The sequence below is a fragment of the Notolepis coatsorum genome, assembly GCF_963971535.1.
Source record: "Notolepis coatsorum genome assembly, chromosome: 2".
Classification (NCBI taxonomy): domain Eukaryota; kingdom Metazoa; phylum Chordata; class Actinopteri; order Aulopiformes; family Paralepididae; genus Notolepis; species Notolepis coatsorum.
The window spans coordinates 171,425,240-171,440,200 of record NC_140166.1 but is presented as its reverse complement, the minus strand read 5'-3'; the positions used below and the strand labels follow the sequence as shown (position 1 = coordinate 171,440,200).

Here is a 14,961-nt window from a genome sequence, read left to right as displayed (position 1 = left end):
TAGATATAGCCCTGCAAACACTGCAACGCACAGTGAAATTCCCTATACTTTAGAGCGCTGGCACACTAAGTACAAAGATGGGAAAATAGCGTGGTACTATACATGGATGGATACAATTCACTTTTAAATGCAGTTTTTTTTATTGAAAAAAAATCGGATCCAATATTTATGGCTTAAAACCAATTTCCGACAATTAGTTACACTTTATACTTTATTAAATGTCTTGATTCAGAACAATTTTATCATGGGGCGGCTACGTGGCGTAGTGGGCAAGGCGCTCGCCACGAATGACGGAGACGCTGGGCTTGCCTGTTCGAGCCCAGCGCTCCACATTGCTTTCAGTTTAGCTGGTCGTTCATACTAATACACATTGGCCGTATTAGGGGGTGGGAAACTGATGGGTGGGGATCGGGCGTTGTGGACAGCAACTCCTACAGGTCGGTTGGTGCGCCTGCGCAGTAGAATCAGGAAGTGTCGGGGGCAGCGTGAGCCTCCCACGCGTTACTCCTCGCCACTGAGAGATCGAGCTGCGCAGGTGAAAAGATGCGACTGCTGTTACCTCAAGTACCGGAGGGGACTTGTGCTATGTATGACTTAGTCCACATTGCAGCCGGCTTGTGGGAGGCAAGAAACAGCGTTCGTGACAGGGGAGGGTTGAATTGGATGATATGAAATTGGGATGGGAGAAAATATAGAAAATGGGAGAAAAAGTGGATAAAAAAAAACAATTTTATCATGGATGAACAAAACTTTCAATGTGAATGGTTGATTTGAATTTCAATTACTTTTTAAGCACCTTGTTAAAAAATTTGCTGTTTTCAAGGAATTCCAGGCCTTGACTTTTTTTGGTCAAAGATCAAGCACTTTAAGCACTTGAAGGACCTTGGGCGAACCCTGTAGTACTAGGTACTGTTGACAACTTTTGCCCAATGAAAAACCAACAAGGGCAAGTAGAGTCGAGTCAAGTCGAGGCGCGGTACCATGTAATGGACAAGGGCCATAAATGCCTCTACTAGTAGTGAGTAATGAGTGTGTATATCTTGCCAGCAGCACCTTAGCTCTCCAGCTCAGGCTACAGTATATTGTGAGAATCCGTTGCACATCTAGGCTTTCTTTCTCCGGGAGGAAAAGTGTGTTGTAGCACCTCTACCCTCCCATTAAGCCGCGGCGCGGCACTCACATAGTTAATGACCGGTTTGCAAACTGCACTGCCTGCACATCTTTTACCTAACCCCCATATTAACAACTTACGACCAATCAGTAGGACACCTCTTACTGTGCATGCGCCGGCAGACAGGCCTTTATTTGGAAATCAAAACACAATTACTAATATATGGTCCACTGCCAAAAGAAAGACTAGACTAACAATGTGCTCCATGTGAAAACAAAAGCGCATGCACGTCTCTTCGGCAGGTCTAGAAGTCGCCGTTTATGCGTGTTGACTTTGTGATGTGAAAATTCAGAACGGGGTTAAAAAAAAAAGCTATGATGTATTCTTGGCAAATGCCTCAGATTGCATATCGTCCACACGCTGATCGTGTACTGGCTTATGCACAGCGGCATCTTACCTTCTATGCTATTAGACCTGTTCTATACTAGTAGATCTAGGCTACATGTAACTGCAAAAATAAAGTATATGCAAACATAACGTGAGCTAGGATGTTGGGCCAAAACAAGCTGCCAGAAGAACAGCTTCAAATCGACTTGGCGTACGAGAAGCCCCAGAGCAATTTCGGAGGCATTGGAACACCATTCTCCCAGACTCCCAGAGGGTTCCATCATTGGTGTTTTGTCGATGGCGGTGGAAAACGCCATCTCAGGCAGCGGTCCTAGAAACTCTCATGTGTTCAAAACTGGGGGCTTGAGAGGATGTGGTTGGCGGAGACACGCTCATTAAAACAATCAGGGACCACTCTGTCCTGGGGAAGTATTGAGGCTATTGGCGTCCTAAAGAGGACAGACCACTCCTCATCAGGACAGGAAGCTTTGTCGTAGAATGAAGGCCATCACTCAGAACGGCTTTTGCTGTTCACATTATATTTGAATGTTTTTTATGTGGACTTCCTGAACTGCCCCGCATGCAGAAATAAATAATAATAAACAAGATGGATGTAAACATGGAGGACACCGAAGTCACAGTTTATAGTTTGATTTATAGGTTGATGTGCAGAAGAGACCAGCTAATTTGTGAGCAGATGATAATGGTGGCGAGGAGGAGGTGAAAGAGTCACGGTTATGATACATCCCATCAAGTTTTGCTTGTACAGAAGTATCACCAACAAATACTTATAAGGTAAACACCTCACCAGTGCCACTGACCACTTCCATGGATCACAGCTGTCTTCCATGTTTGTATTCACCAAGTGACTCCCGCCAGAGTAGAGTGACGTAAAAGTGGCATGAATGCCGACTGAGGTCGCATTGCAAAGAAATCAGACCTGTGTCTGATTTAGGACCACATGTGAAAGTGGCCCAAATCTGAATCAGATTCCATGTGATTTGTGCTGCCAAAAAAAAACAGATCTGCAAAAGTGGCCACGTAGGCTTAAATATCTCAGTAATTTTTTTACGAACGATGCAAATTGACAGTAAAGGTCATGGATGGGATTGGTACTCCATATTGGCCGATACTGAACGTTTAATTAGGACTTCCGTTTTAATCGAAATCGACAGTGGAAAAAGTGGTGTGGCAGCATCTCAAGTGTTTCCCTTGCCCTCTAGGTCATAAGTAGGGATGCATCAATCCGACTTTTTCAGTCCCGATACCGATATCTATTGTTCAAACTTTTTTTCAAAAAAAGTTTAAAATAAATCCAAGTTTTTTTTTAAATGTATATAAAATTATATTTTGTTTTTAAGAATTGTAAAGGATCACAAGTGTGTTTTTGATTTGTTGTAAACAAAGACAGAAAATAAACTTAATTCATTCAATTAATAAACTGTATGCCTCACTGTCACTGTGTGGAAGAGACTGGGATCATTATTTTGTGCAAGGCAACATCAGGCTTGACTTAAAACATTACCTTCCTAACTTAGTGAAACTAAATGTAACAAATTAACACAGATATAAATGTACTGAATTGTTATTTCTTATTTTATTTATCATTATAATATAACAATTTTAAATAAAAAAAAATCTGATTTTTTTTTTATCGATACCCAATCCAGCTATTTTAGGGATATCGGCGGCCGAAACCAATATAAGAACAGTGATAAAGTGGTATGGCTGCATCCCAAGAGTTTCCCTCGCCCTCCAGGTGGTCAGGCCAGTGATAAAGTGGTATGGCTGAATCACAAGAGTTTCCCTAACCCTCCAGGTCGTAAGGCCAGTGATAAAGTGGTATGGCTGCATCCCAAGAGTTTCCCTAACCCTCCAGGTCGTAAGGCCAGTGATAAAGTGGTATGGCTGCATCCCAAGAGTTTCCCTAACCCTCCAGGTTGTCAGGCCAGTGATAAAGTGGTATGGCTGAATCACAAGTGTTTCCCTCGCCCTCTAGGAGTCTAGGTCGTAAGGCCAGTGATAAAGTGGTATGGCTGCATCCCAAGAGTTTCCCTAACCCTCCAGGTCGTAAGGCCAGTGATAAAGTGGTATGGCTGAATCCCAAGAGTTTCCCTAACCCTCCAGGTCGTAAGGCCAGTGATAAAGTGGTATGGCTGAATCCCAAGAGTTTCCCTAACCCTCCAGGTCGTAAGGCCAGTGATAAAGTGGTATGGCTGAATCCCAAGAGTTTCCCTAACCCTCCAGGTCGTAAGGCCAGTGATAAAGTGGTATGGCTGAATCCCAAGAGTTTCCCTAACCCTCCAGGTCGTAAGGCCAGTGATAAAGTGGTATGGCTGAATCACAAGTGTTTCCCTAACCCTTCAGGTCGTCAGGCCAGGAAAATGTACCCACCACACCTGCTTTCAATACACGCCAGTGTTTCCTTTCTCCTGGCACTTATAAATGTAATTATCCATGGTCAGTAAACATTCTAGCATCTGATAGTGCTGGAAGAGTTGGATAAGCTACTGTAGGTGTGCACTATGTGGGCAGGGTCTCTACAGGTTTCTACAAGGGGGCAATTTTCCACATCTGAACTGATTTTGGGGAGCATTTATCAGAGCAATCAGTAAATCAAAACCCTTTACAAAACCCTGGTACACAGTTCACTGTTCTTCTTTTTCCATTCTATACTTTATTCCAGGGCAATTTCTGCAACCATAATCCCAATTATGAGGTGAATTTTCTCCCCGAAGCCCCTGTTAATCCCCCACCCGTATGTGGGTCCCATTAAAATAGGCAAACACCATAACAACACTTGGGCTCAATGAAGAATGAAACCATTTTCCTCAAAATCACAACAGGTCCTTACAATGTTCCCGCTATTCATTCCAACACTTTCTACAACTTAATGGGAGGAAAATGGGATTGCTTGCATCGCATGTGATGTTGAGATAATACAGTTTCGCCTAATTTAGGGCTGAGCGATCGGATTGAGTCCACATGACATGACTGTCATCGGTATTGGCCAATTTGTTAAAAAGCACAACCGGATTGGGTATATTGATCTGACTGTATTTTATAGTCCACATTAGTCAGACAGTGTTTCCCCTATATGCAGCAGCATTCAGCAGCGGCGCTGCTGAATTAGGACCGCCGCTGCTATGAACTAGACTATTAAAAAAATATATATATTTATATAATTTTTTTTTTTTTTTTTTTATCATTTCATTTGGGCTGTGGGGGGGGGTGCTTAATGTAAAAGACTGACCTGAGGAAAAGGCTGCAGGGAGAAAGCACTGCAGTCTAGTCGATTTTGTGTTTTGAGCACAAAGTTCATCATAGATCTAGCCTCTTATTTTGCTCTCAAAGTGCACCAGATTGATGCATTTAACTTTAAAATGTAAAAAAAATAAAAATACAAAAATCAGGGGAAACACTGTGAGATTATAACATGTCTGTGACCTTTTGACTGAAAGTGTATGGCTTATTAAAATAACCAAGTAAACAACAGAAAAACACTAACAACAACTTTTATTAGAAGAACAATTTGCCTAAATCTTCTTTTCTTCTAATTTACATGTTTTGTCCCTTATTGTTACAGGGAGTGCAGTGAACCCCTACACTCATGATATCACTTGCTATATGACATGTCTAAAAAGCTTGTTTTGTTCATGCAACTGAATTACACCTCCAGTATTGATACATTATTCCAATAGGGGTGTGGGACAGGGCACGTATTAGTATCAGGTAAAAAATAAATTACATTGTTACATCACTAGCTCACTGACAATAATTAGCAGTGATAGCATGAAACGTGCCCTTAGGTAGGGATTGACCCATCTCAAACCATGCCCTCTTTTCTTGATCCTCCGATCACAACTGTCACTTTTCCTCTGACAAACTTTGTTTGGGTTTGAGAGATAGGTCAATTGGAAAAGCCAAACCAATGTCAGTATGAAACACTGCACATCCTCAGAGAGCTAACCTCACTCTGGCAGGACTGTACTGGGACTCCCTTTTATTTTGCCTGGATCACTGTGCTATGGACATCACAGAGCTAACCCCACTTTGACAAACCCGTACTGGGACTCCCTTTTATTTTGCCTGGATCACTGTACTCTGAACAGATGTGCCAACCGAGACTAACTGTATTAAAAAGGGATACTTCGTCAAAAAACAATGCCGATTCATTTTGCACATAATCACACACATGTGCAAAAACTCTAAACCGCTTTGCACACGTTCATTTAGTTTGACAGTTACTGAGAGTAAATGAGTTTGAATATGGCCACCAGTGATGTAATCTAGGACATTGAATCCCTGTGTTGTGTTTATTACAGCACCATGAAATGATGTAATGAAGCAATACATTGTCTTATCGAGACTGCTACTTTATCATTTCATGGTGCTGTAATTAACACAACACAAGGATTCAATGTCCCTGATGACAGTTTTTGGATGTGTGTGAGATTATGTGCTAAATAAATCAGCATTGTTTTGACGATGAGTTGCTTTAACAGTGACTCACGTCTTCCCTCAAAAACAATATGTTCTCTTCACACTTGAAATCATCCAGGGGAAAATGACAAATGTTTGGGCCCTCGGCCGTCATCAGTGTCAAGCTGAGTCCTTTACTTTCACCATACTGACTCCATGAGCCTCCACTTGTATTGTGCGAGGTCACAGGTCTGGGAATCCCATTAAGAGCCGGCTTATTGAATATGATATCAACTTTAGAGGGGGGCTCAGGCCAGGGTACGATGCTTGCCATTTGGCGAAGAGGCTAATTCACGTAGTCCGGCCTAAAAGGGCTGTCCCTGACTACAGCAGGCTATATTTCCCCTCACAACAGTTGTCCCGTGTCCATGTTTCATGTGCTTCTTATTAACGCAACGACTTTCTTGAGAGTAGTGGTTTTTTGATGTGTATTTTCTTTTTATCCCAGCTTTGCTCTTACATTTCACTCCTTTCCACGTTACCATGGTCACCGGCCTCACCACACAGTGAACACAAGGAAGACATTAATTGGATGATATGGATGAAGCTGAAGGCATGCAACATGTGTAGCCCATATCCTATCGAGGCTATTGCCCACGTCTCTGACAATAGACTACTTGTTTAGAAATCAGTGGTTCTCAATCAAGGGACTTGGGACCCTCCGGGGGGCACACATTACATTTTTGGGGTCATAAGGTGAATTTTTTTGTTTGTTAAAAATATACAAACAATATACAAATGTAAATGAAATTAGGAATGTTTGCAACATTTACATGTAATAAATAAAGTGAAATAGTCTGAAAGGAGGAACCAAAACAAATAAAAGTTTACTATTGTGTAGCAGTGGTGGTAGTCCTTTGTTTTTAGGGGTCAAAGGCAACAAAGGTTAAAGGATAAGTTCAGCTCTTCCCGCCAGACCTTAAAGGGATAGTTCTGATTTTTAGACCCCTAGCCCCGTTTCCTACGTATCAATGATGTCGTCAATCGGTGGAGTCCTTTCTCAGCACAATCCATGCTGTTCTTCATACTGGATACCAGCAGCTCCCGCTAGTTAGTCACAAACGAATGCAAAGTCAGTGGGGTGCTGGGGTCACGCTCCGGTGTGTACAATAAATGCTGAAACCTACTCCACAGAGCACCCAAAGTAGGTTTCAGCGCTTGTACAGACTGGAGCTTGGCCCCATTGACTCTGCATTCGTTTGTGTGACTAACTAACTGGAGCAGCTACCCCAAAGTGAAGAACAGTATGGATTGCACTGAGAAAGGACTCAACCAAATCGAACAATATTGGTAAGTAGGAAATCTTAAGAGGTCCAGACTTCTGACCTAAGTTAACCCTTCAATAGCCACTAGATTAAGTCTAGATGGTGGTCATTGTCAACTTTCCAGAACCATCAAAAGTTAGGTCCCTTCAGGAGGTACATCATTGCCCAGCGTGGTGCAGCAGGTTGGCACTTGGTGTGTGTGCATGGGATTTACTGACACGGTCCAATCACCATCTCGGAATAGCCTATAGCCAAAAACTAAAGCCTGCATCAACACTAGTTTTAGAAAACAAAGTAGAGCCAAATAGCAACATTTGACACAGTTGATGATAACTGCATCAGAGTGGACACAGACAGTAGTAGTAGTAATAACAACAACAATGGTATTGTTTTTATAATGATCATCATCGTTATGAATGGTAGTCATAATAATCACAGCATTAGTTATAATGAGAATTCGCCCACAGGCCAATGCTTACCCAATAGCTTCTTCACCTCCTCGACGCTCATGTATATGTTGACACTGGGGTTGTTGTTGTTGTTGTTGTTGTTGTGATTGCTGGGGTCGGCGAGGCAGACGGCCCCCTCCAGCAGCAGGAGGAGGAAGAGGAAGAAGAAGAGGAAGAGTCTCCAGAGCACCGACTGCGGCCAACAACCTCGGGACGGGGACGGGCTGCGACAGCAGTGGATCAGCCCCAACATTAGAGCAGTTGTTGTCTGTGGCTTGCAGTTGTCGTTCTCTCCTGGGTTTCCGAATCCCCGATTTCGTTCTCATCCGTATCTAAAGTTAATTCCTGAAGGCAACATACTAACTATCCTTATTTGTTGCTGATTAACCGCACTTTCCGCTCCTCTGCTGCGACTCCGCTTCTTTTCCGCCAGGTTTTGTCCTCCTTCTCCTTCTCCTTCTTCTGGGGGGCTAAGTTAGCTCGGTGCGCTACTAGCCGAGCTGCTGGCTAACTTTGGTCCGCGTTTCAAAAGTGTTCCGAGTTAGTGTTGCCGAGATCTACACTGGATCTATAGGGAAATGTTAGGTGACCCGCGACATTATTACACCCCGCACCGGGTCCCGTTCAAACCAAAAAGAAACAAGGACACAAATGTGCCTAAAAAAGTAGCGAGCTAACGCATCCAGTCTCCCCTCCCCATGGTCCCTCTTCCTCCCGTCGCTCTTTAGCACTCTCTCGGTTTTCACTCGAGGGGGGGCGGGGGGCCGCAGCGCTCTGACGACACACTGGTCGAAGAAGCGCGAGTCTTTCGAATAATGGGAAATGAATGGGATTATTATCATCCAGGCAGTGTGCCTTTGGAAGGAAAAAAAATCGAAAATAATTGGCCAGATGTTGAGAAGTGATGCACTTTTATGGAACGGGGGGTGATGAGTCTGTAATGAAGAACATGTAGCGGTAGCCTAACTAATTTATCCGTAGAAAGGCCCCCCAATCCGTGATTTTCTTTTTACATACAAGAAGTGGGGTATTATGTTCTCATACATTCTTCAAGAGTCTGATCTGGAAAATGGAAAAATAAGCTTTCTTGAACTTTTCTTTAACCCATCATGGAGCAGAAGAATGTAGGTCTATTTTACACCGATGTTTACAAATAATGTCAACTAGGCTAAACAAAACATTTATAGCCACAAGATACAGCAAATGCAATTTAAAAACTCATGTTTACCCGAGGGCGGCTGAGTGGCAAGGCGCAAGGCGCTTGCCACTAACGCAGGATATGCTGGTATCGAGCCCAGCTCTCGGCGTTGCTACCGGCTTGGCCAGTCGTCATACTAACACAATTGGCAGTGTTAGAGGGTGGGTGGGGATTGGACGTTGTGGACAGCGACTCCTACAGGTCGGTTGGTGCGCCTGTACAGCAGAATCAGGAAGTATCGGGGGCAGCGTGAGCCTCCCACACGCTACTCCTCGCCACTGAGAGATCGCGCTGTTCAGGTGAAAAGATGCGACAGCTGCCTCCTCGTGTACCGGAGGGGACACGTGATGCAAGGCTTGGTCCTCACTGCAGCCAGTGGGAGGCATATCTAGCAACGTTCGAGACAGGGGAGGGGAGAATTGGCGAGGCGAAATTGGAATGGGAGAAAAATAGAAAATAAGGAGAAAAAGTGGACAAAAAACTCATGTTTACCCCTTTTCCAAGTGTTAGTTCTTGTATCAAGAGTTGAGCCAATCAACTAGATAACATAACAATTTTTCCATTTCTATTTTAGTTGTTTTTGGTGACGGCCGGCGGGGCTACCCTTGTTTCATTTGGATCGCTCATTGGGCTTTTAACTGATCACACTTGTTTTTCAGCAACACCTTACTTTACCTACATCCCCACCCGGGAGGCGCCCCACCACCAGTCTGAGGGTTCGGTCAGTGCCTTGCTCTCTTGAATTGTTAATTGAGAGAATAGTTGAGGTGCCCTTTAGCCAGGCACTAAACCCCCAACCATCCAGTTGGAGCTGCTCAGTGGTTGACAGTTGACTTTGCAAACTTTGTCAAGAGGGAAGCGGCAGTTTTAGATTAGATTCAATTAGATCCAAATGTATTGTCATTATGCAGCACAAGTACAGTACAACGAAAATAAGTTTGGCATCCAAGCAGAGTGCAAATGTAACAGTAAAGTGCAACAGCAATATACAATGTACTGGTCATTAAACTGGGTATAAAATATATGAATTAGTACTACTGAGTGTAGTGCTAATCAGATGTATGTACATAGTTGTAAACTTGTAATATATACAGTGATACAGGTACAAAGGCAGTGTGGTAGTCATACTCATCAAGCAAAGAAGGGGATAGGTCAATTGAATGAGTTTGTATGAATGTGAGTGTAGCAGACCATTTCTTAAAAGAAAAAATAACAAGTGTGTTCAGTAAGACTTTCCTGGCTAAATAGTTTTTTTAGTTAAGTTATTACAGCAAATATAGACCTATTTGTTTTGAGTCTCTATCAGATTGAAACTCTATGGCTGTAGGCCTATAACTGAGTCTACAGGCCTAGAGTCTCTGTAGCTGTGGCCCTAACTCAGCGGTTCTCAAACTATGGGTCGCGACCCAAAGTGGGGTCACGGGTAGGTGACAGCGCATAAAATAAAAAAATATAAATCTGATAAAATGTTCTACCTGTGTGTATTTGCCATGTCTCGCCCCTTCATCAACGGAGGCCGACACACAGTATTCCAATACACATCTCACTACATCCTGCGCATGTATAATCACGGGAGGGGGGTCTGGTCTTTTGTGTGTAACCTGATTTTTTATTTTTTTTATATCCTAAATAAAATGGGGTCGTGGTAAACAGTTTGAGAACCCCTGCCCTAACTACATTATTTTACCAAAAAAGGTTGAAAGAGTCAGCTGAGTTTATTTGATGTAACTGACAAAACGGGTCCAGTAAGTTTGGTTCATATTAAACCAGCAGGTGTTCTGAATAGAGCACCAGTCTCTTGATTAGATCAGTCGTGCAGGTGTTCTCTGTGTTGTGTCCCGGCCTCTGCGCAGCAAGTTGATAAGTTAGAGTGAAACATCCGCAAACCAATCAATCAATAGGATGAGATTTAGATAGGATATCAGCATAGGCCCACTCACTCTGCAGTGCACTGTCCGTTTTATGTAAGGGGTTCTTAAAGGAACACGCCAACCTTTTGAGAAATTTGCTTATTTGCCATCTACCCTGGAGTTAGACAAGCAGATACATACCCTTTTCTTCTCTGTGCATGCATTAGGCTTAGGGAACAGCCGCACCGCTAGCCTAGCATAGCGTGCGTCATTCACTGGAATGACCGTGGAGTCGTGGACAGGGTGAGCAGCTTTAAGTACCTGGGGGTCCACATCTCAGAGGACCTGACATGGACAACACACATAGACTCAGCCGTAAAAAAGGCAAAGCAGCGCCTCTACCACCTGAGACAGTTAAGGAAGTTCAGACTAGTATCGGGGAAGATACTCCAGTCCTTCTACTCCGGAGCTGTAGAGAGCATCTTGACTGGAAACATCACTGCCTGGTATGGAAACAGCAAGGCACAGGACAAGAAGGCCCTACAGAGAGTGGTGCGCTCAGCTGAGCGTACTACGGGTATTGCACTACCACCCCTGCAGGTCTTATAACAAGAGGTGCAAATCCAGAGCCTGCAGAATAATGAAAGACCCTCACCACCCCAACAACAGCCTGTTCAAGCTGCTGCGGTCAGGCAAACGCCTGCGCACACCAGCAACTAGGACAGAGAGACTTCGGCTCAGCTTCTTCCCCCAGGCCATCAGAGTCTTGAACACTGAACTCTCCACACACAAGCACACATGAGCACACACACAACACAGACACTGTATACGCTCACACACACTAACAGACACGTTAGCACGAACACACACATGCTGCACACGCACACACTCAACGGTCACTTTACACAATGAAATAAATTAACTAAAGGGGAAAAAAAGGATATAAAAGAATAAAGCTACATGGGTTCTTTGGTACCTTCATAGTTCATTTAGATTTCTATTTCTCTTCTTGTCTCCTTGTCACTCTCCTGTGATGTCGTTTCTTTTCTTCCTATACTCTTCCCACTTCTCCCATTTTGACTCAAACTTCTCGTCTTGTAGCCTCAGCCTATGTGTGATTCTCTCCATTTCCTGTATCCCCCCTACTATCTCTGTCCATTGTTCTTTCGTCGGTGCTTCTACTCTATACCACATTTTCGTCAATGCTTTCTTGGCTGCTACTAGTAATATCTTAATCAAGTATTTGTCTTCCCCCTGAATTCCTTCCTGTGTTAAGTTCCCTAAATACAATACTTGGCCTGTCTGGGGTATTTCATATCCTACCACTTCATTTATTATCTCTCCTATCTCTTCCCAATAGTTCTTTATTATCTGACATCCCCAGAATATGTGTGTGTGGTTTGCTATTTCCTGTCCACATTTTCTCCAGCATGGTTTCTGTGTTGGTGTATAGTTGCCCTGTATTTCTGGTGTTATAAAGAATCTAATTATGTTTTTCCACCCAAACTCCCTCCATATCCTTGACCCTGTGGTTGTGTGTTGTATCTTATTATGTTATACCATTCTTCTTCTGTTATCTCCGTTTCTAATTCCTTCTCCCACTTTTCCTTTATATATATGGTTGTGATGTCCTTGCTGTCCATTATTGCCTGATATAGTGCTGATATCCCCCTCCCCTTCCTTCCTTCGTATGCTTTTACCATTATCCCATTCTGATATTTGTCTTTGTCTAGTTTTATTTCCTTGTTGTAGTAGTCTCTAATCTGTAAATATCTAAAGTGGTCTCTATTCTCTAGTCCGAATCTTTCTTTCAATTTTTGTAGAGTCTGGATCTCCCCTCCTTCTATCATTGTACATATTGCTGTTATGCCCCCCCTCTCCCATCTTTTGAACCCATGATCTTCTATCCCTGGTTTAAATTTGTTGTTGTGCGTTATCCATCTCAGTATCTTGGATTCTTTTTCTAGCTTGTATTTCTTTACTATCTTGTTCCATATATTTATAGTGAATTTGGTAATTGCGTCTATTAGTTGTTCCTTTCTTCTGTATAGCTCCCTGTCTCATAGTCCTATTAGTGCCTGCACTTTGAGTCCCTCTTTTTTTGTTTCTATGTCTTTCCATTTGGCTTCATAATTCTCATTGCACCAACATGCTATTATTATCAGCTGTGCTGCATAGTAGTAATCTTCTAAACTGGGTATTGCCATTCCTCCTTTCTCCTTTGGTAATTGTAAAGTCACATATCTGATCCTTGGCCTCCCCCCCCCCCCCCCCCCCCATATGAATCTTGATATCTGTTTATTCCATTCCCTGAACTGGCTTTGTGGTATTAATATAGGTAGAGCCTGAAATAGGTATAGTAACCTTGGTAATATATTCATCTTTATGATTTCGATCCTTGAGCTAAAGTCTAGAGGCATTACTGTCCATCTTTCTAGGTCTCTTTTGATTTTCTGATTAATCTGTGTATAGTTTGCATCATAATAGTCCCTCCACCCCTCTTGTAAAATTCACTCCTATTCTTATTACTTGTATTATTGCACAATCACTGCGGGCATGACCACCCGCATTTCACTGTATGCCGTGACAAATAAAACTCTTGACTTGACAATAGGTTTGCCAGTGTATATCCTAGTTCCCAACAGTCACGAAATACACTCCAAATACAATTCTAAAACCTTCCTGTAAACATGTTGTGACCTGTGTATTTACCACATGGAGATTTTTTTTATAAAATTGACATTTTCGTTTGATTTATATATATATATTTAATTATCTTTTTCCTCCTTCTTTTTCCGTTTTTCTCCCCTCCCAATGTTAGTCGTTATGCCAATTCCCAATCCCCTTCCTGGTCGTTGCGCACTCTACCCCCTACCGTCGGTCTGGGAGGGCGGAGACTATCACATGCTTCCTCCGACACATGTGTACCCAGCCCACCACTTCTTTTCACCTGGCAGCGCGGACTCTCACTGAGAGAGTGTAACGTGTGGAAGGTCACACTACCTCTCTTAGATCCTTCCCTCGCTGTGCAGGCGCCCCGACCGAACTGTAGGAGTCGCTGTCCACAACGACCCAGACCCACCCACCGGCTTCCCTCCCGCTGACTCTGCCAATCGAGCCAGTATGACGGCCGGCCAAGCCGGAAGCAATGCTGACAGCTGGATTCGATACCAGTGTCTCTTGCGTTGGTGACAAGCGCCTTGTCCGCTGCGCCACCCAGCCGCCTGACATTTTCGTTTTCTAAGCAGATATATACTTGGAACTATTTTTAGCCGAACCACTGCTGACTGGGCACAGTGATTTCATCACCTAAACAACAGGGCTTTTGAGGTGATGAAATCACTGCACCCAGGCAGCAGTGGTTAGGCAAAAAAAACTTACAAAAAAGAATATATATCTGCTTAGAAAACAAAAATGTATATTTCTTTTTTTGTGGTAAATACACAGGTCACAACATGTTTACTATTTGGAGTGTATTTTGTGACTGTTGGGAACTAGACTACACTGGCACACCTACGTCCAGTGAATGACGCTAAGCTAGGCTAATGGTGCGGCTGTTCCCTAAGCGTAATGCATGCAGAGAAGAAAAGGTATGTATCTGCTTGTCTAACTCCAGGGTAGATGGCAAATAAGCGTGTTCCTTTAAATTGCGCCTACTATGTAGTGAGTGTTTACATTTGTTCTCCGTAATGTATTGGAGATGATGTAGTGTTTTTCATTGAAAGGTGGGAGGGAGGGGTGGAAGGTAGAGGGGGGGTGGTGGGAGGGGAGGGCTGGTGGAGCTAGAAAGGACCACGAGGTGATAGGCCGCAAGCTTGAATCTAGGAGAGATAGCACTTAGACAGAGAGAGATGGAACTTTCGTTTCTTTAACCTTTAAAAGACTGTAAGCGTGTGGGAGGACAGAATTCCACGAATGATTGCCTCAACAAACAAACACAACGCAGAGACTTCACGGAAGATGATAACAACCAACGAGGAGGCTGTAAACGCGATAATCCAACACTACTGTACATAACATACACATAGGTTTAAGAGCAGTCACCATACAGTGTTAATTGTTTGTGTGTCAATTAGTCCTGTGTATCGTCATGTCAGAGTTTGGTTGTAATAAGGTTATGTACATTTGTTTGTTTTTGTTGTTTATTTTGTCCAGCATGTGGTATTTGTACTGCATGATTATGTACAGTTTATTGTCTTTATTGTTCATTGTCTCTGTA

At 43.2% G+C, this 14,961-nt stretch overlaps 1 protein-coding gene across 2 annotated transcripts in view; it reads right to left on the bottom strand.

Moving 5' to 3' along the window:
• ryk (receptor like tyrosine kinase) overlaps window positions 1-8,393 on the bottom strand; it is a 140,291-nt gene extending 131,898 nt beyond the window's left edge. For both annotated transcript variants that reach the window (XM_084307356.1, XM_084307357.1), the window contains exon 1: window positions 7,725-8,393. In XM_084307356.1, the coding sequence (XP_084163482.1) occupies window positions 7,725-7,947 (223 nt within the window). In that variant the 5' untranslated portion in view covers window positions 7,948-8,393. The remainder of the gene's footprint in view (window positions 1-7,724) is intronic.
• Window positions 8,394-14,961: the final 6,568 nt, after the last annotated feature.